This window comes from Amblyomma mixtum, chromosome 2 (assembly GCF_055824585.1).
Source record: "Amblyomma mixtum isolate Tamu chromosome 2, ASM5582458v1, whole genome shotgun sequence".
NCBI classification, from domain to species: Eukaryota; Metazoa; Arthropoda; class Arachnida; order Ixodida; family Ixodidae; genus Amblyomma; species Amblyomma mixtum.
Window position 1 is genome coordinate 295834616 of NC_143013.1, and position 22139 is coordinate 295856754.

Below are 22139 nucleotides of genomic sequence, written 5' to 3' on the forward strand. Positions count from 1 at the left end.
CGTCGAAATAACCAAAATTTGTTGGGCCACATCACCGAGAGATATAGATATTATTTACCGTGGACACACGCCTGTCAGAAATTGGGGAGCTTAAAAGTAATCGTTAAAAAGCTAACTATTCAATATTAGTCAATCAGCCTGGGAGATAGCACGTCTTAGCTGTATTCTGATGTACTACACCACTGGCAATACTATGCAGAAAAAACTGCTCTTCTAACTCATAAAGCCTACTTCTAAAAATTCTGTAAAGCCTTAGGTGAAACACCCTGTATACAGAGTGCTGCCAACAGAAACTTCATTCTGCACACTTGAAGGAGCCCTCACATGATGTGCTGAATTAAGTGATCTAGGACGACGGAATGGATTGCTACAAGAACCGGGCTTGCTTTTGTTGACATCTCCGATGTCTAGTCAGTAACAGATTGAGTGTCGCAAACTTCGTACAGTGAATATGAAGTGGTTGACTAAGGGTTTCATCGTCCCACAGAGCAATGTCCGTACCGTTAAAAAATGTTGTAATCGCCGATTACATCCCTGGATTATTGATCAATTTAGTCTACCTTCACGGTTATATCCCGTAGCCTTGGTCATATAAATTGAGACAGAGGAACGAAGAAGAAAAAGGAACAGCGCAAGTAGAACGAGAAGAAGAGGAGAAGCACGTGAGCACGAGAAGAAAAAATCTGGCAATGGCTGAAGACCTGAAAGAGCTGCCGCACTTCAGGTGAGCTTTTCTGCTTGCGAAACAAATAAGGCGGCTGCAAAATAATGTTGTGTCAAAGTATCCCATGCAGTACATAGCTGCAGTGTGGTCCCTAAGCCATTTCTAAGGTAGGAGCGGATTGTTGCGTTGTGAGCTCTTGTCTAGTTAGCAGCTATCGAACGCGACTGAGACATCACGAAAGTAGACGAGGCCAATCTTAGCCAATGCTCCATCCCTAAAGTCCCAGTACAGACAACGAATTTCACAGCGACTGACGTAGTACCGTCATTTTGTTCGCAGCAATGTTCCGGCCATTACGAAAGGTGCCGTGGAAGACACCGCCTCGAAAAGAACGAAGAGGAGGAGGAGACACCGAGAAAAGCACTCTTCCAAGTCTGTAAGCAGTTCCTCGAGCACCGCCTCCCGGGCGTCTACTCTGCCTTCACTACCGCTGCCCGCGTCTACAGCTGCGGTTCATGGGAACGCCACCACGGAGCCACCCTGCCCGGCTCCGACGACGTCGGCGGCACCGAGAAAGAGCCTTGTTCGCAGCTTACTGCCCCGAAGCATGTGGCCCCGGTGCAGAGAAGCTGCTTCCAGCGACCACACGAAAGGCACCACCGAGAAAATCCCGTCATCTCAGCAAGTTCCAGACTCAGGGTCAATTTCGAGGCCGGAGCAGAAAGTGACCGCAGTTCCCGCGCCTCTCCCGAACGCCTCCATTCGTGAAAGCGATGGACTGTCCAGGGATGTTCCCGCACCGGCAATGGCTCCACGGGTTAAAGTCAAGGTGAATACAAGGGGGGGTACTGCGCACAAAAAGACAAGGACAAGAAGATAACACAACAAGCGCAGATCTTCTTCTTATATCTTCTTGTCCTTGTCTTTTTGTGCGCAGTACCCCCCCTTGTATTCACCATGATTGACCGACTAGCCCAACAACGTACGCTCTTAAAGTCAAGGACTCGTCAGCCGTTGATGCTTCCCTTGCCATGATGTCCGACCTCCTCGATGCGTGCTCCGCTGCACCTTCGCTGGAGTCACGAAGTCCTGGGCCGGCCGTGGAGGTGACCGAGGCGGTCACTACACCGATAACGGCGAAGGACATGTCCGATTCCTTCTTCGGTACCCCTCTTCGCGCGCCTCTCAAACAGACCGCCAGTCTGCCACATCCACTGCACGGGCGGGGAGTCGCGACGCCTGCGGCCGCAGCATCGGAAACCGGAATTAAGACTGAACGGGGAGCCCGAGCCCCGCAGCATGTGCAACAGGACTCCACACCTGCTGTGCCGACGAAGAGTCCCGCGCCGAGCCCGCACTACGGTGTCAGCGATAGCACACGATTGGGAACGCTTTTGACTGCCTTACCCCTCTCAGAAGACCTGAAAAACATCGTGAGTAATGGAATCTTTGATGGATGCTGAAAATCGTTGTCATCTTGTGGCAAAATGAGGCCATAGTCTAATTCCTATCTTGAGAGAAGTGATGGTGCTTTCCTAGCAGTGAAATCTTTGAAACACTCTTGGAAGATTCCAAACAGACGACTGTTAGCCGCAAAATTAGATGACGCAATTGGAGCAGCGGAGGCATATATCATCAGTGCGAACGGTTCTGGAAGAATATACGATGCAGCGGTAGGCTTCAATAACGTGGAAACCGAAGCACTGAAATAGCAGTGTTATAAATGGATGTGTGATCCTTTAGTGGGATTCTTGAAGCCTAGTTTGCTACGTCGCCATTGAACCTCTTTTTGGCCGGTCAGCGCAGCCGTGTTCCAGAGAGAGAGTGTCCCCAAGAAAGTGGACCATAGGAGTTTACATCTCCCTCTCCTCATTCGCGTAATATGACGGTGTACGCTAAGCAGAGATATCAGAAATACTTTCACGTGAAGCCGTAATGAAGTTGAATATGTATAGAAACAATGTTGCTAACGTAGCATCATATATTAGTGACAGACTGGCGAGTCACATTCTGAGCATTATCTAAAGAATTGGAAGCGCATATTAGCTCCTCCTTTCTTTCAACATGTATAGATCGTTTCGCAACCCTCAGTAAATTGGTAAATTCTTTTTGAGGAAAGGGAATCACAAAGTATCTGTCTCACATATCTCGGTGGACACCTGAACCGAGCGGTAAGGGAAGAGAGGAAGGTGGGAGTGAAAGAGGAACCGGATTTTCTGGGCTGTGGGGAGAGCATAGGGCAGTTGAATCCTGCACTGTTTCCTGTTCTACGGGCACTACGTGGCGTACCCCGGCGCCTTTCGACCTCTTTTTTTTTCATAAATGTCCACTCTCGCAGTTAACTTTCGCTCTACAGTCAAATAGGCATTAAAGGGAAGGACGGGCCTTTGGCACCCGAAGGCTAGAGCATCGAAGTGCAAGAGTCATTCCGGGGGAGAATATAGTCCTGAAAACGGTGGAGACAAGGTCAACAAGTTAACACGAAAGGATGGACCCTGATCTTGTGTTTAACAGTACAATCGAACTACCATGTCAATCACCCCTCGCAGTTAGAGGATTCAGCGGCCGCCAACAGGGCGGTCAAGGCATGGCGGGTAAGGGCGAAGAATATTTTATACGCCCGTTCCAGGCTTGCGTGTCGTCGTCATCGTAACTGTCAGAACAATACAAAAGCGAAGAGCACGACGAACCGGCAGAACTGTAGGAGGAGGAGGAGAAAACATTTATGGTAGCACTGTATTGAATTGGGAAGGGAAGCTGTGGATGGACGTTGACCTGGGTGGCAGTCCCTATTCCGGGACGCCATTGGCTGCCGCCGCATGCCCGTGCTCTCTGGACCAGGGCCCGCTGGGCCTCCAGATCCGAGCTGGACAGGGCCGCCTCCCAGCCCTCCCTAGTTGGCTGATTTATAACTGCTATATTTATAATTAACTGGCAGGCCCACACCATGTGGTATAGGTCAGCATACTGCCCGCAGAATTTGCACTTGCCCGTGGAAGTCGGGTCCACGTGTTTTAGTACGGCGGGATTTAAGAAAGACCCGGTGTGGAGCTGTCTGAGGTGGCACTCCTCGGTTCTGTTGAGACCCTTGGCGGGTCCCGGGAGAGCCCTCCTGCAGAGGCGTAAATGGTTTGTGATATCCGCGTAAGAGATTAGCGGAATCGGTATGATTGCCGCGGCAGGACCGGGGATTTGAGTGGAACCCGGGGGAAGGAACGCTCGGGCAACCGCGTGAGCGGCCTCGTTTCCCTCAACCCCCTGGTGACCGGGCACCCATACTATCTGCTTTTTAAGGCGGAAGCCTTTAATGCCTCATCGTTGTAAGCAGGAGCTGTCGAAAGAAATGTCACGCTTTTCGATTGGTCGAAACTGTCGTGACGTCACAGTGCGCGAATTTCAAACGGGGCCAATTGTACTTTGGCTAGTAACCATGCAACCAATTAAAAGAATGGTATAGTGATGCTCCAAGTAAGTGGGACTAAGAAAAGACGACCGTGAGCGCATTGCGCATCTGCGACAGACCACAAAAGGAAAGGCCAAGATGACAAAGATGACAGCAAAGGTCGATTAATGAGGGCGGCACGCATTTCGTCCCTTATTTTTAAGCAATCTAAATTCGCTGGCATGCAGGGAGACAGAAGTGGTGCCGACACACATGTCGCCTTTTGCCTTGATGAAAAATTCCCGAGCTAATCTGTCTTTGCTCCTGGTTAGAATTTTGATTCTGTCAAGCCGTGGCTCACAGTTCTCATCGTTTTGGTCCTTGCAAGAACGGCAATGGGCGGGCAGATTCAGGCATGAGTCTGATGCGTTTCCCAAACTTCGTTCATGTTCCCTGGCACGTTCGTTAACACAACGCCCTGTCTGGCCAACGTACACTTTGCCACAAGAAAGGGGGATCTCATAGACCACACCCGTGGCACACCGGACAAAGTGCTTAGCGTGCTTTGTTCCACAGCCGGATGTTGCAGGGCCACTACTGCTGACTTTAGGGCACATCTTAGCCAGTTTACAAGGCGCAGAGAACACCATCGGGACGCCGTACTTGTTGCCCACCCTTTTTAGGTTATGGGACACCTTGTGGATGTATGGCATAACCACTGGTTTGGCGTTCCCGGGTCTTTCTTTTCTACGTGTCTTTTTCTGCCTTCCCTTGAATTTCTGTAGGAGTGCCTCGGTCACAGCTGTCAACGCGTGATCAGGGAACCCTGCTTTTCGCAGTCTTTCTGCCTCGCCCCGAAAGCTCTCTTGCATCTTGTGAGGGCACGACTTAGCAAGTGCGGATTCTAGAGAAAGGGTTTCTGGGGATTCTAGAGAAAGGGTAGAGAAAGGGATTCTAGAGAAATAAACATAGTTGAAGTCAGCGCCCGTCCTGTCATGTCCTCTGTGTATTCGTCCTAAAAGTTAGCGCTGCTTAAATTTGAACGAAAGAAAATGCATAACCAACTAGCCCCGCAACGTGTTTTACTAAGTCGGACTAAGTTTACTTAGTCAATTAACCATATTAACCTAATTAACCTTTCTAATCATGCCAGATAAATAAATAAAACCGAATAGGAAATTGGTTGAGTTCGCGAATCGAACCCCGGCCTCCGGAGTGCGAGACGAGCATGCTAAGCACTCCGCCATGCCAGCTCGATGGTTTGGAATGAACAAAGGCGTGTCTAGTGAATACGGTGTTTTCGTTCACTCCCAGCTTCATCCCTTCCCGGTACAGCGAGGTTCAGGTATCCATCGAGGCATGCGAGACAGACACATTTCCTTTCCTCAAAAACCAATTTACCGACGAGCAAGGCCTAGAACCGAACGGGCGATGGCGTTCTGGGGACTCCCTGACAGCGTTGCAAGGCGCTGTGGCGTTCCACTCTTAGAGGCGAAGCTTAACAGTAACCACTGTGGGAATCCTGGCTTTCCGCCGTTGCCTTTGCCAAAGCCGCTGCCTTTGCGCGGCTGTGCCGGCTTCCCGCGTTGTTTCTCCTCTTTCCCTTGCTCCCGCCTCAGGCGGTGGAGAGGCGGCTAGGTGACTAATCCCTGTCATTTGGCCACAGCTCCGCCCCGGCTCCCCAACGGCCTTTGCCATTGGTGCCTTTTGGCGGGAATTCGGGACCCGCTTGGGGCGGCCGCGCACCGCGCGACCGTCCGAGCGGGGCCGAGAGAGAGATCCCTCCGAGACAGCGTAAGGTGCTTACGCTACTGTTTGTCCGTGCCGGCCTTTGTCGTTCGGACCAGTGCTTACTCGAGCTCGCCCGCACGTGTCCTCTGACCTGCAGCGGCTCGAGCCTGTCCAGCGGGGTCCAGCGACCTCCGACAGGCGTACCTTGCGTTGATTGCCCACTCTCTCTCGCAACCAGCCCAACGGTCGACACGAGAGAGAGATCACAGCACTGCCGCGGGGATATTCTCCTGCAGCGGCGTGCTAGCGGCGCGCATTGCTCGAGTCGCTTCGTGCGCGCAGCGGAGCCTTGCTCCTGGCGCGCCCCCGGGACGGGGTGACTATTGAGTGTGTGTGTATCAGCTGGAGGACGACGTGAATAAACGTCTCCTTTGTGAACTTGGAGGCCTATTTCTTTGCGGCGAACCGCTCTCCTCCCAGCGGAGGTTGAGTGCGCCGCATCGGTGTCCAAGTGTGTGTGCGGTGACGGCTGATCGGGGCCCTTGGCTCGCGCGAAGCTCGAACCCGCGGTGGTTGGTGGAATGTGTCCACTTAGAAACCAACACCACACATCGGTGACACAAGCAGCAACACCTCGCTTAAGGCTTTCGCCTCACTGCGCTTTAGGTCAACAAAGTGCCCCCCTGAAATTTACTTCTCTGCTTTTACTTGAAGGACTTGTCTGTCGGCGCTGGACACCGACAGCCTGGCAATTTGGCTTGTTCTGTGGGCCTCAGTCAGCTCTTCCACCGAGTTGTGGGCACCAAGTTAGAGCAGGCGCTCAGTGGACGCTTTGGCAGGGAGTCCTAGAGCTTTTTTAACCGCCACCCGAATCATCGCGTTGAGGTTCTCGCCGTTGCTCTGCCTCAGCTTGAGGTAGGGCGCCGCATAAACCACGCGACTGATGATGAACGCCTGAACCAGGCGAATGGTTTCTTTTTCGAGAAGTCCACCATGCTTGCCGGATATCCTGACAATCATCCTACTAATCTGTTCGCAGGTGGACTTTTACGCGAAGCATATTACTCGCACAACCGAGCTCTTCCTTGCTGCGCCGCGCACGGCCGCGTAGCTACCACTTGACCTTCATCGGCGCACCACGTGATATGGTGTCACAACAGCTGTGAAAGCTGGGGCCTCGTGCGCTCGCTTGCGGACGCGCAGCCATGAAGGAAGAAAAACTGGGAGGGAGCATGACGTCACAATCTTGAAGCCTAGTCATAAAAAATATAATGGTAAGAATCATGGGAAATAGGCCCTCACGTGACAAGGCAGTGGTAGCTCTTAGCTGGATTTCGGTTTCGGTTTCGCTCTCTCGCTGTACGAGCAACTGCGCGACCATCTGCTTGTGTTCACTGACGGCTCCGTGGTGAGCGCAAACTGCTCGCTCGCCGCAGCGGCCACCGTCCCCGAGCGACGCGTGCGCTGACTGCGGCGCAGTGGAGACATGGAGCACATGCTCCTTCGCTGTGCCGCTTCTGCAGTGCCGCGTCGCGAGATTCTCGCGGCCTGCAGGGCGCTGGGAAACAGAGCTCCTGTGGCCGCGCGGCAGTGCGCGCACCCGTAACAGAATAATGGTGAGCCTCTGTGCGTTCATCGAGCAGGCGGGCTTGACTTCGCGCTCGCTCTTCGCCAGGTAGTGCACGCGTGACACGAACTCTCCGTGGGTGCTACCTCGGACGGTATACGCGGCCGGGCGCCCCACCCCGGCCGCTAGTGCAGTGTGCCGCGCGCGCGATTAGTCCGAGACAGGACGCTACGTGCGCGCGGCTATGTACTACATACAGTTTGCTTTTTGTAAGTGATTGTGCGCAGTGGCCGGGAGACCCCGCGCAGGGGCTGACGTAAAGCCGCCGGCACTCTCTCTCGACAGCGAGAGAGAGAAATGCTTCACTGCTGCATTTCACGTCGGAACCGCGTATGTGCGCTAGCGTATTCGGCGCTACTTGTGCCTTGAGAATAGCGGAGAACGGCGGGCCCATGGGCGGGCCGAAGTCCGCCTGCCCGAGAAATAGAATCTTGCGCAGCGCGCCGGAGCGCTCGTTCAACACGTCCGTCCGCCGTGAGCGCTCTGGAAGCCGCTGCGCCCTTCTTTAGAAGCTCGTTTCTTCGCCTACTCTCGAGTTCTCCGCTTATAGCATGCGCTGAAATAAATGCTCCGAATGTGTGTATAACGACGAAAGGAATTCCTCTCCATTCTCTTCATGAACCACAGTTGAACAGTGACGAGGTCGCGGCCGCGCCCTTTGATGAAAAGTTTACCTGCAGTTTTCTACAGTGCACCCAAAAACTCGAGTGTAATCAACAGAAGTGTTGAGACGCGGAGCCTTCAGACAACCTCGCGAGCTCGGTACGCATTCCGCCAAAGCTGCAACACAGGCGCTGCGCTTCTGCGCTACATCGGAGCACGGACGTTCACTAAAAAACACCGCTGGTTGGCAGTCTAGTAACTGTGGAGGAGGGCCTATTTCCTAAGAGTCAGTGTGCAAAAGGGCCCGCGGCAGCGGCGTCAGAGGAGGATGGCTTGCAGAGGCTGAGCGCACTCTCTCCTAGTTTTTTTTCCTCCGTGCGCGCAGCCTCCGCCGGCGGCCTAACTCCCGCTCCTACCGCTAGGAGATACCGACGTCACGCAAAAGGCGACGCACTCGTTGAGTCAGTTGAGCAGCGAGATGTCGGCCAGGGAGAGGGCGGCTCGCCAGACCGCAAAACTATGCTTCGCATCCTAGGCTTAACCATAAGCTAAGCCAGGTTATTTTTATTTTTTGCAAGGCCGTCGCATTGTTACCCCGGTTATTAATTTGTAATCCCAATACCCGAAGCGTCTCCACCACTGGTATATGGGTGTCGTTAACGTAAATTTGCATGTTCTCACCTGAGTTTCTATCCGTTATGATATGTGGAAGTTCTGATTTGTTCGGAGCGCATTCCAGACCACACTCCCGAGCGTAATCTTGCACCACCAAGGCGACCTCTTGGAGGGCCCCCTCCATCTGCCCCACGCTGGCCCGGGACGACCAGATAGTAATGTCGTCTGCGTAGATGGCGTGGCGTACGTCATCCACGGCATTGAGCCTCATGGGGAGACCCATGAGGGCAACGTTAAAAAGCAGCGGAGAGATAACTGCTCCTTGAGGCGTCCCTCGGGTTCCCACCTCGATGAGCCCGAATTTTTAATTGCCAAGTCGTATATAAGCTTTCCTATTGTTTAAAAAGTTTTGTACATATCTGAATGTTTTCTCGCCATAGTTGGTGGCGTTCAAATTCTCGAGAATTTTGCTGTGTTTAATGTTGTCAAAAGCCCCCTTCAGGTCCAGGGCCAAAATAGCCCTGTCCGCCGGATTCCCGAAGGGGGGTGGGGGTCGATGACTTCCCTATTGATTTGGAGCAGCACGTCCTGCGCTGGTAAATGTGGCCGGAAGCCGAACATTGAGGGCGGCAGCAGCTCATGCTGTTCCAAATAATTGGAGAGCGTTCGCCTCACTGCCGCCTCCATCAGCTTACCGGCGCAGGACGTGATTTCCTCGCAGGTTTTGATTTCCGCGCAGGTTTTGATTTCCTCGACGGTAAATTTTCCGTCCAACATTGAATTTTCCTCTCCGGTGTATGTCCTTATCTCCACATCATAGTCTACAGTCGTGCATAAGTACCTTGCTCTCAGTTTGTCGGCGAGTTGTTCGTCTGTTCCTTGAAAGTCGTGGAGTGCCCTCCTTAAATTTCTACTCTGTTCGCCTTTGGTTTTATTGGGCCCAATGAGACACCTGAGGAAGCCCCTTTTACATTTCGTGCTGAGGGTTCCTTGTATGGAATCGCATTTATATATCCAGTTGGTGTTGGCTAGAGACCATGCGTACTCTTCCGCTTGTTTGGTTAGCTGGGCAATTCTAATTTCCATTCGCAATTTTTAGCGTTCCGGACTAGCGAGAGGACTGGACACGAGTCTCGAGAGACGCTATTTTCTATTCTAGTCGGGTACAGCGGGTCCGTGTGGGTGGTTAGTGCTGCGTCGGCTATGGCTGCGGCTAACTTCCTGCCTTTTACGTCCTCTTTATGATATCCCCATTGGTAACTGCTGCTCTGGAAGCTGTGCTACGGCGGGGGACAACGCTGTTATGGGGTCGGTAGGTTTCCGGTCGCTTAGAGCACGGAAGTTTTCGTCCGTCACTAAAGCACCTACGGAACCTCCCTGCTCTGTGTATTACCGGTACTCGACTACTCGGCAGAAACGTGGAGGCTAACGAAGAGGGTTCAGCTTAAGTTAAAGACAACGCAGCGACCTCTGGAAATAAAAATGATAGGCGTGACGTTAAGGAACCGCAAGAGGGTGGAGTGGGTGAGGCAACAAACGCGAGTAAATGGCATTCTAGTCAAAATCAAGAGGGAAAAATGCGCTTGGGCCGAGCATGTAATGCGAAGGCAAAATGACCGCTGGTCTTTAAGAGTAACGAACTAGATTCGAAGAGAAGGCGAGCGTAGCAGGAGACGAAGAAAGTTATGTGGGCGGATGAGATTCAGACGTTTGCGGGGATACGGTGGTCACAGCTGCATAGGACAGGGTTAATTGGAGAGACATGGAAGAGACCTTTGCCCTGCAGTGGTCGTAGGCAAGCTGATAGTGATGATGATGATGACGTAATAAGAAATAGATTCATGCCGCAGATTCTGCGGAGCGAAGACTGCGGCAAAACTTTCTTATTACAGAGAACGCTATAAAGTAAACAACACAAACAAGCAGTCGCCATCTCCCCCAAAAGCGAGTTTACAACCTCTTGTGCTCGTACTCTAACGTTCCAGGTGCCTGTTCCCGACTCCGCCGTCACAGCCTCCCGACGTGGAGCCCCGCGGGGCCATGCAGTGGTCATCATCGCCGTGTTCTGCGTCTTCTGCGTCGTGTGCATCGTCCTGGTGCCGCTTCTGTTCCACCGCTCCACTCAGCAGCCCGAAGAAGACCCCATCTGCCAGACCACGGACTGCGTTCGCCACGCTGCGCTCCTCGCTTACCTCACTGCCAACGACGTGGATGCCTGCGAAGATTTCGCAAAGCATGTCTGCTCTGCATATTCACCGCCTATGATTGAGAAGGGTCAGTACGCGTCGGCTATGGACGCTGCGATCTACACCTGGTTCCAGACCCTGGCAGAAACGCTTCACAGAGGCACCTCCACCCTGCCCATTGGCCGAAAACCACTCAATATGCACACGTTGTGCATGGGAGACGACTCTAAATACGGAAGGGGTACGGTCGACTTCCTGCGGTTTATGAATGAAATAGGCCTTGCCTCGCCCTTCACGGGTACTCGAGAAGTGGACGCTCTTGACGTCTTCGTATCGCTGTCTTTCAACTACGAAGCCTCCCTCTGGTTCGCGCTCGCGATAGCACCTTCGCTAGAGCAGCAAGCATGGAGAGTGATCATTTCTCCTCCTCGTTACCTGCAACTTCTTGTGGTGTTCCATCGGAAATTCAAGACTGCGGCCTATGGCTCATACTGGGCTAAGCTCTTGCACTCAGTCACGGCTGAGGCCTCGCTTGACATGCTCGAGAGGGCCATTAACGAGACAGTAACACAAGGCGTCGACATTGTGCGGCGACTTTATGGCGCCCTCGAAGAATCTTCAAGGGAGTCAGCTTTGTTTACCCTCACTGAGATCACCAACTACATACCGTACATTTCACCCGCAGCCTGGCTCAAAGCCCTACAGCAGCACCTACCGTTCCCTCCAACAATGACTACCGAGGTGTTCGTAACGGATGTAGACTACATGAGGGTAGTGGGAAGCCTTTTTCGGAAGCACGACAACCAACAGCTACTCCGGCACCTCTACTGGCTCTTCGTGCTCATGTATAGCCCAGCGGCGAGCCCCAAGCTGCTGCTTGTTCTATTCGGTGACGCTGAATCGGCCAAAGTGGCACGCCCTCTCTTCTGTGGCTTGAACGTAGAAGTGCCGTACAAGTCGCTGGTCTCGGCGTTGCACTACACGTCAACGGTTTCCGCCTATGACAGAGCTTTGGTGGACGCGTGCTTCGACAGCCTGGTTGCGACAGCTGTTGCGATGGTCACTTCGTCCGAGTGGCTGGACCCTGGTAGCAAGGTCTTGGCCGCTTCGAAGATCCTTGCCATCCGGAAGCTACTGTGGCCAGACGAGGTGATCCCAAGCACACAATCATTAGAAGACATCTACGAAGACTTTCCGGAAAACGAGACGTCCTTTGCAGCCTACTGGATTCTATCCCACAAGGCCATTGGCGGAGCTAAACGAAAGACGATGTACCAGAGGATCTACGCTCAGCCGCTCGGTGCCCTGGAACCATATATGACCTACGATGCCTTTCTGAACAACGTGTTGATCGCCATAGGCTCACTCGTCAGTCCGTTGTACAGTAGGAACGGCACAAACGGCATGCTGTACGGAGGCATCGGCTTCATGATGGCGCTGGAAATAATCAAATCGCTGGACAGAAGCGGCTTACGATGGCACCCGAATGGCAGCTTCGTCAATTCGATTCTCTCCGCGCAGTCGACTTTTGAATTTGCGGTCCGCGACGCCTGTCCCGAGCTGCGAACACACAGCAGCGTGTTCCCCGAGATTCCGGCCGTCGAGGTCGCCTACGCCGCTTTTCAAGAGGCACTGAAGAAAGCCCGACGCCGCTTAAGGATTGCGGGGCACCTGACAGAAGAGAAGGTGTTTTTCATAACACTTTGTTTCATGACATGCCGCCGCAGGTACGTGCCGAGCCCCTACACTGTGGACTGCAATAAGGCTGTGCAAAATTTTCCCGAGTTTGCGAAGGCGTTTTCCTGTCCCAGTGGCTCCAATATGAACCCTGTACGCAGATGCAGATTTTTCGACTAATCAAAGTCGCAAGGGACCTCCCGCTTCAACTTGCATTTCTCTCTTTTTCCCAACTACTTCAAGCCGTCGCACACTGTTTTAGCAAATGGCTGTGTTTGTTTTTTCTTCACTCTTATGTTGTTGCGCTTGCGTGAACTCTCTCCACCTGCTAACTGGTTCTCTTCTAACCACTGAACTCAATATAATGGGTCACTTGTAGTTGGTGTAATAGTATAGTCACGTTTTGGTACCTGCGTGAAATGGTGGTTGTGAAGCGTCTCACCAAGGCTATTTTCTGTGATCGAGGTTTGAAATCACGGTACACATCTTGTGAACTCGGTCTTAGCCAAATAGCATAAGGGGCGACGGAGGACTTTGGTGTGAACCTGTGCCTGTAGAAATTTCGGCGAAGGTATTTCATCACCCAGGTTCTCTTCTGGGCGTACATTTTACGTTGCTTTTCAGCTCGAGACACAATTCATGCACATTTTTGACGGTATTATTGTAAGCGTTGCTTTCAACATTAACCTTCTATCGAACTGCACAGGCGTATTAGATGTACAGCCACTGAGGGCTAAAGGACAATAATTATGCTGCTGGATCTCGTAGTTGCCGATTTATCAAGTGAAAAAGTACACTCAAACATTATCCGGCAACGCATACTACTTGTTGAAAACTAAGAGGTGTGTTTGCCCTTTACTTGTTTTTTAGTTCACATTATTGTTCGCAAATTATAGTTTGAGTTAGTATTTCATGTTGAAACTTGAAACAATATGTCCACTTTAATATCTATCTGGGCCTTTTTCAATGTTTGTCAAAACTGTAAGCTGAAGACTGAATTCTGGCGAATTGGCAACAAGAAATGGTTGTTCTAATAAAGAGTGCTTAATATCAGCTCTAATAAGTTTGTGTGGCTCTATTAATGCCTATTCACCCAGACCTTGTTTCTGTCGCCACATTATTTGGTGCATTGTTGCTCCTAACTTCCGGAGGTGTCATTGTCCTGCTGTGTATATTCTTGAAGGCTTTTTTGCGTTCTGTTTTGATGGCTGTGCTAATTTTGATGTTGCTTGAAAATCGCGCTTGGTGCCACACTGCTGGGGCAGGTAGTACTACGCCATTTTACATGCTGGTAGTACTACGAGTGCTATAGTATTACTTGTGTAACACCGTGATCGCATTGTGCAAGCGTGCTGTGGTGGCCGTATGTTGCCTTGCTTCAAAAAAAAAAAAAACCTACGGAGAATGTTTACTGCATTCAAATCAGTGCGAAAGCATGACGACCAAACGTTCGCCAAACACTCGCCAAACAGACGACCAAACATTTGCCAACACGCGATCTGGTGCTCTGCAGATGCGCGAATATACGGCAATACTTTTTAGAACGCACAAGATAATTAAGAACCCCTGTTCCCGTTGCTGATGAGGCGCAAGGGATTAGTACTGCGTTTACGAGTGAGTAGGACTGTGGTTCTGATGTTGTTTTGTGGTCATACCTTTTTTCTTCTAATTTCTTTTTTTGACCAAGCGTTGACAGAACGGAAATTATTTGCCATTTACGCCTGTCAATAAGTTCCTTCTTAGGTAGCATTCTGAGGCACTTTTGAACCAAAATCGTTGTTTAAACCAATCCCTCAAAATAAATTTTTCGCCCCTTTTTTTTTTCTGCCCCTAGAATTATTTGCGTGAACCAATAAATCCTCTACGGAAGTTCGTTACCTTTTAGGTTGCATTTCGAAATGTTCTGAATAAAAATTTGCCGTTTGGAAAGCTTTCACACCAGCCGGAAGACGAAACCAGAAATTTCTGCCCTGCACCGTTGCGCATGCGCAGAACGCGACATCGCGCGTCGATGAATATAAAGTGGCGGAAAGGAGTGCTCGCGATAGGCGAACATACAACGGACGATTTTGTTAGAGGTTAGTTCCTACCAAATTAATGCTTACGCCCTAAAATATTCTGTAACTATCGCAATTTGCCTGTAAATATTGTCATAGGCGGTGACGAAATTTGGATATACCGGTAGACAACAAGCAGATTTCAAAGGAAACTTTTCATTGGCCGGACTTGCGCCCGCAAATATAAAACAGCTTGGCGTCGGCAATGACCATTTTTACGCGGTGTTTGTTGAGAACAGTATGGAATGGTCGGCGCTCTCGATGGCTCTCAATTTGAACACGGGAGCGGTCATTCGAGATAAGAAGCTTAATAGGCCGACAACGTCTTCGAACTCTGGAGAGACGGTCATTCGTGATTATTATTTTTCCAAAACACACTGGTAGCGTTGCAAAGATAGCACTACACGAAGGGAATTTAACAACGGCTATGTTAAACTGTGTGCACAGCCTGCGTAGCAGTAAATTTTTCTGCTACAGTTGGCGGAAAAAATAATTTCAGTGCTTGGTAGTAGCACCATGTTATTGCTATCGCTTAGTAGATGGTAGTGCAGTGGTGTAGACTATTAACAATTGTACTTGTTCACATTTTTCTTTTATTATCGGATGTATACAACAGACTACCGTTAAAGGTTCTTTTGGGGCTTTTTTTTTAGAATCAGAAAATCAGAAATCTGCTAGATTGGTTCTACACTGCTTATAATCTAACACGCGATGTCTACAGAGTTGGTTATAATGCGGAGATTTTTCTGCTATTTGCGGCGTTTGCCTATTACGTGACTGATGCTGTTTTTAAAACTATACATTCTAAACTGAAATTACCCTTTAAGAGAATAAAAAGAGTAACACGTCATCTAGGGCGCTCCTTAATATGGACAGGGTATGTTTCCCCCAATTGCACCATGCTCTGACGTTCTAATCGGACACCGAAATTAGGAGCCGCCGTTCAAGCCTACAGTGGAACCAGTAAACAGAAAAGGCAAAGTCTCCGAGCGCCACAGGACCCATAATTCTTTATGCGTCCAGAGGAGATGCGAAGAAAGTGGCAGTCACGCTCGGCATTAATATAGTTACGTGACGGCAAGAACAGATAAATGGCACAATTTAACGGCCGCACGTCTAGCGTGAGCGCTGCGCTCATGCCACTGCCCACTTCTTCGTCTTTCTAGTCCGTGACACAACCCGGGGCCGCCCAGCGTTCGTCCTGGTCGCGAACTACAGTCTGATACAAACCAATTATGCAGCGAAGCTACGCCCACATTCAAGGAAAACACGTAGAATTCCTCCTCGGCGAGAATATAGTCCGTTGTAAAAGCTTTCTTAGTTACGTAAACAAGAGGCTAACCAGAATACAAAATTATCAGCGCCAGAGTTTCGATGCCTATGGCTTGTATGATGCAATCAAACATTAACAAAAGTGGCGAACTAGGCAGCGACATCATTAAACAGTCGGTGTGAGCCTGCGGTTGCTGAGTTGTGCTGATGCTTCCTAAGCTCTCGCCGCAGTGCGACCCTTCCTGTAGCACGAACCTCGTCCGAGACGGCCTTTCAGGAAGTTGTAGGTTCGCCCTCTCCGCACTGTCTCTGGCGCCGCTCTCCCTGCTACGAAGGTTACGTCGACCGCCGTTCCTCGGTTCGGCTACGCCGCCGATCCTCTTCCAGCTCGGCAGCAAGGAAAACTTGGTCTTGTGCTGAATTGCAATTTGACACAGGTAACACGTGAGGGAGGGCTAGTTGGTGGTTGAAATTAGAGTGCATATTGCAACCGCGCAAAACGACGAGGCACGAAGGGGCGTCTCTCAATTTCAATTGATTTCCCATGTACACATGGCGGGGACTGAGGGAAAAAAAGCCAGAAATTGTCTTGTCCTGTGGTTTCCTCTCTTAATTCGTCCCTCGTCGTTTTGCGCGGTTGCAATATGCGCTCCATTGCAATTGGCACAAGACGCGTTGATCGCCCACAGGACGCGCGCGACTACTCCATGAAGTACCGCAAAAGGGGCGACGCCAAACGCAGCTGCGAAGCATACCCGCAATTGTTGCAGTGCGAAGGACTATGCTAGTGCAGTTTCTACGTCGACGAGACATGTGGTCCCAGCTCAAGGAGGTTTGGCCAGCCCGTTGAGGGGCAGCCTGCGGTGCAGATAATGAGTGGCACTAAAAGGAGCTAAACTTAAAATTAACGCCTGCATGGCGAAATATTGTGTCGTACATTAGACAGTTGTCGACAAGGTTCACCAGGCCGGGAAGAAATTTTTGAGAGACATATCAGCGCCTATCGAAAGTGAACCACCTCGTGCGGCCGCTGTGTGTACTTTAGGGAATGCTTCCAATGACAGCATTTTCGCACAGGCAACCAGGCCTGGCTATTCAGATGCAGTCCATCATAAGGACGCGTCTTTGCCACCCATGTTTTTAACCCTATGAATTGAGGAATTGTTTGTGAAAGTTTAAAAGTACTCCATTTCGTTGGACTAAAAAAATCCGTCGAAGATACAGCGGATGCCTGGCGACGGGTCTGAATTCGCACGTCCTTCAAACATCTTTAGAGGTTCTCAAAGTCCAACGGATGTTCATCGGCAGTTTGAGGAACGTCCGGGGTAAAAAAAGTGGCGGTCCAGAAAAACTTCCACAGACGTCGATATCGGACATTCGGACGTACTTTTTTTTTTTTAGGCGGCCACGGAACATCTCGCGGAGCAAACTACTGAGACGAGGAACGTGCGCTGGACGCGGAGAGCCGGATCTTTTACGCGGACGTCCCCACGACGTCCTGTGGGTTAACCTGTCTGACTGCAGAATGTCAACGGGACGTTCACAGGAAGAGCGCCGATAATTGCACCAATTGCATTCCTGTTCAAATCCCTGTTACATCGAAGGCAGTTTTTCATTATGTGCAGACATTCGCACATCTGTCATGACCAATGGCCTCATGCCCAATAGCCTCCTTGTTCTATATTTACTTTTAATTTACATTAACAACCAACCGCAGAATTTATATTGCCGTATTGGGATGTTTGCTGACGGATTTGTCGCTAACAGACGCTAACACCTTTTACCAAACCATATGTACAAGGTGAACTATATCCCATCGAAAATTGGACCAGCGACTGGCTAATGACACCTATTATAAATAAAATCAAATGTATGTGTTTCCACCGTCGCCGTGATTCGCTCCTGTTCCACTACGCAATCTCTGACGTTCGTATCAACTTGCCCCAATCATATAAATATCTTGATCTTCATCTCTGTAATGATACTTGTATTGCGCATATTTACAACGTGGTATAATGCACCAATTAAACACCCGTCTTTTTAAAGCGCCATGCCTGTTCTGGCCCTCAGCATATCAAGTTTGTCCCACACAAATGACAAGACATGTCAAAATTCGAATACTCATCTCTCATCTCGTTTTCGAAACAAGCATACATCGCTGACACATTTTCAGCAGTTCAAAATAGTATGACTATATCGTAGCGAAAGCTCCACTCTCGGAGCTGCAACCTTAAAGGTCAACAAGGTTTGACCTTGAGCTAGGCTTTACAGTAGCAAAGCAGACATTTGTGCTAGTTGGTGTGAATTCATGGTGGAAAAAAACAGCGCAAACTAAGACAGAAAACACAGCGCATGTAGTGTCTCCCCTCTTGTTCTATGTTTTCTGTCTTAGTTTGCGCTGTTTTTTTCCACCATAGGCTTTACACGCCTGACGTCGTACCCCGTGACTGGTCAGAGCCGAGCTCCGCCACCGGCGCGCCGCTCGCCTCGCCGCTGCCACGTGACATGACCACGTGACGTACCATGTGACATGACCAGGTGATTAGCAAGGAGGGAAAAAAACTGAGGAGGGAGCGTCCGGCGACAACCTTGGAGCCTAGTCTTAGCAAGTAAAGATATAGTAAAAAAAAAAGAGTTTGTCCCCCCGTGATCACGCCACGTGATAGCGTGCGGTAAAATCTAGTCCCGCTGTACGCGTGCATGCGCGAATTAGCGCGGCAGACTGACTGTAGATCAGCCTCCTTGCTGTAGACACTCCGCGCCACAAGCCACGCATACGCGCGCAATAAAACATACCAGAACGAAAGACGCGGGTTCGAACCCGGCCGCGGCGGCTGAATTTCGATGAAGGCGAAATTCTAGATCCCCTGTGCTGTGCGATGTCAGTGCACGTTAATGAACCCCATGTGGTCGAAATTTCCGGAGCCCTTCACTACGGCGTCCCTCATAGCCTGAGTTCCTTTGGTACTTTACACACCAATAAACCAACCAACATAAAGGAGTTAACGGAAGAGCGAAAAACTGAAGGAGAAAACGGCTTCGTAAACAGTCGGCTTGCGAACGCTGGCCGCATGACATCACGCTCCTCAGTTTTTTTTTTCCTCCATGGTGATTAGCCGTACATAGTGTGCGCCTTGCACGATCGCACCAGTACGAGCCGTTGGGAGCTCGACTCAGCGGAGTGATGGAGGCCGGTCTTTCGTTCGTCTCATTAGGTGTAACTGAGGTAAACCACACGCATTTTCCATTCAGTCCTCGTGCTTTTTTGATACCTGGTTATCCTCTTCAAAATCGCACTTCAACCGGCCAGTTCTTGCACACCATCGCCAAATTGCTAGTTTATATTGTTACGTGGCAGGAGACGTTCACACCCCGCAGAACACTGGTGCAGTCACACTGAACACAACACAAGCACAGGGCGCACCGGACGCCAAGACACAAGCCACCGCGCAGGATTCAGAGCCCGAGCACGCGCCAAGCGCCCTCTCACTTCGTCTGCCTCATCGTCTCTGCGTCGACCCGTAGCATGACCCCCGGGCGTGAAAGCACCGTCGCGGTGCGGCTCAGCGAGTGTCAGAAGAGGGTAGATGGTAGGGCTTAAGGCGCGACACGTGCACAATATCGGAGGATGGAGTACGGGAATTGCACTCGGTGAAGGCAGGCTCAATCTCGTACGTGACGGCTGTGACTTGGCGCAGCACGCGATACGGGCCCACATATCGAGAAAGAAGCTTTTCCGAGAGCCCTACACGGCGAGAAGGCACCCAGAGCAATACAAGGGACCCAGGCAAGAAGGCACTGTCCAGGTGGCGGCGGTTATAGTGCTCTTGCTGAGAAGCTTGGGAGGCTTGCAAGCGGGAACGGGCGACTTGGCGAGCATGGTCAGCATGGGCAATGGCTTCACGGGCGTATTCAGAATGTGCGGGAGGAGACGGTCGATACAATGTATCAAGCGGCAGTTGAGGCTCACGGCCGTACAAGAGGTAAAACGGAGAGTATCCGGCAGTGTCGTGGCGGGAGGAGTTATATGCAAATGTAACGTATGGGAGTGCGACGTCCCAGTCTCGGTGATCAGAGGAGACGTACATAGCGAGCATGTCGGTGAGCGTCCGATTGAGGCGCTCAGTGAGGCCATTAGTTTGGGGGTGGTAAGCGGTCGTCAACTTGTGCTTAGTTGAGCACGCGCGAAGAATGTCGTTTACCACTGCGGAAAGGAAGGTGCGGCCACGGTCAGTGAGCAGTTGGTGGGGTGCTCCATGATGAAGAATGACGTCCTGAAGAAGAAAGTCGGCGACATCAGCGGCAGTACTCGTGGGGAGCGCACGCGTTATCGCGTACCGGGTGGCATAATCTGTGGCGACTGCAACCCATCTGTTCCCAGAAGTGGACTCAGGAAATGGGCCGAGAAGGTCCAAGCCGATACGGTAGAACGGCTCCGGAGGGATGTCAATGGGCTGAAGAAAGCCAGCGGGAGCAGAGGCAGGGCGCTTGCGACGCTGACACTCATCGCAAGCACCAACGTAACGGCGCACGGAGCGGTAGAGGCCAGGCCAGAAGAACCGACGGCGGATGCGGTCGTACGTGCGAGTAACGCCTAGATGGCCAGCAGTCGGGAGGTCATGAAGTTCGTGGAGAACGACTGTGCGTAAGTGCTTCGGGACGACGAGGAGAAGGTCAGGACCAGTTGGTTGAAGATTCCGGCGGTATAAAATACCATCAACGAGAGCAAAGCGGTTCAGTGAAGGGTCGGTTGGGGCGGACGTTAGGCGATCGATGATGGAGAGAAGCTCCGCATCCCGACGCTGTTCTTCGCCGATAGTTGTAAACGGAGTTACAGAGAACAGGTCAATGGTGCTTGCGCTCGTCACAGTATTAGAGTGGGCAACAGGGTAACGAGAGAGACAGTCGGCATCTTTGTGCAACCGGCCAGACTTGTAGATCACAGCGTAGTCATATTCTTGGAGTCGTAGCGCCCAACGACCGAGGCGACCGATAGGATCCTTCAGAGAAGAAAGCCAGCACAGTGCGTGATGATCTGTCACAACTGTGAATGGCCTGCCATATAAGTAGGGACGAAATTTGCCAACAGCCCAGACGAGGGCCAAGCACTCTCTTTCGGTAATGGAGTAGTTCTTCTCGGAAGGGGATAGGAGACGGCTAGCATAGGCAATTACACGATGTGTGCCGCATTGACGCTGGGAAAGGATTGCACCGATGCCATGGCCACTAGCATCAGTACGGACTTCCGTAGGAGCGGACACATCGAAATGTGCCAAGACCGGTGCAGTGGTAAGCTTTCTTATAAGGTGGGCAAAGGCTTGGTCTTGGGAGGACCCCCAGGAAAAACTAACATCCTTTTTAAGAAGATCGGTGAGCGGCTGAGCAATGTCGGCAAAATCTTGAATGAATCTACGAAAGTAAGAACAAAGGCCCAAAAAACTTCGGACGTCATTGCTCGAACGGGGTACTGGGAAGTCTTTTACTGCTCGGATCTTGTCTGGATCGGGACGAACCCCCGTAGCATCGACGACATGGCCTAATATATTGAGCTGGCGACGCGCGAAACGGCATTTTGAAGAGTTGAGCTGCAGCCCGGCATGGCGAAAGAGGGAAAGAACTTGTGAAAGGTGGCCCATGTGGGACGAAAACGAGGGCGAAAACACAATTACATCGTCTAAATAGCACAGGCAAGTGGACCACTTAAATCCTTGCAGCAAGGAGTCCATCATGCGCTCGAAAGTAGCTGGGGCGTTACATAAGCCGAAAGGCATAACCTTAAACTGATATAAGCCGTCAGGAGTAACAAACGCAGTCTTCTCCCGGTCCTGGTCATCCACAGCAATTTGCCAATAGCCAGATCGGAGGTCTATGGAGGAGAAGAATTTGGCTCCGTAGAGGCAGTCTAAGGCATCGTCAATTCGAGGAAGCGGATAGACATCTTTTTTAGTGATCTTATTCAAGTGACGGTAATCCACACAAAAGCGCCACGAGCCATCTTTCTTCTTGACCAAGACGACGGGTGAAGCCCAAGGACTGTGAGAGGGCTCAATGATGTTCTTCTCCAGCATTTTTGCCACTTCCGCCTGGATGACCTGTCGTTCTGCATGGGAGACCCGGTATGGTCGGCGGCGGATAGGAGGAGCATCGCCGGTGTCGATGCGGTGCGTAACGGTAAGAGCTTGGCCGAGGGCGCTGTTATGGAGGTCGAAGATGTCGGAATAGGACTCGAGAAGCGCACGCAGCTGACAAGATTGGGCAGGGAGCAAATCGGTGGGCATCATTGCCGTGATCGCGTCAGTCGAAGTAGGATCGTGAGCAGGGGCTG

At 51.2% G+C, this 22139-nt stretch overlaps 1 protein-coding gene across 1 annotated transcript; it reads left to right on the forward strand.

The window, feature by feature from the left end:
* Nucleotides 1–2076: 2076 nt before the first annotated feature.
* LOC149364576 (neprilysin-like) lies at nucleotides 2077–13483 on the forward strand (the record flags this gene model as incomplete). The annotated part of the gene is made up of 2 exons (XM_089568712.1): nucleotides 2077–2097; nucleotides 10608–13483. Coding segments are annotated over 2 exons (2079 nt in total), but the record flags the coding sequence as incomplete, so codon positions are not given.
* Nucleotides 13484–22139: the final 8656 nt, after the last annotated feature.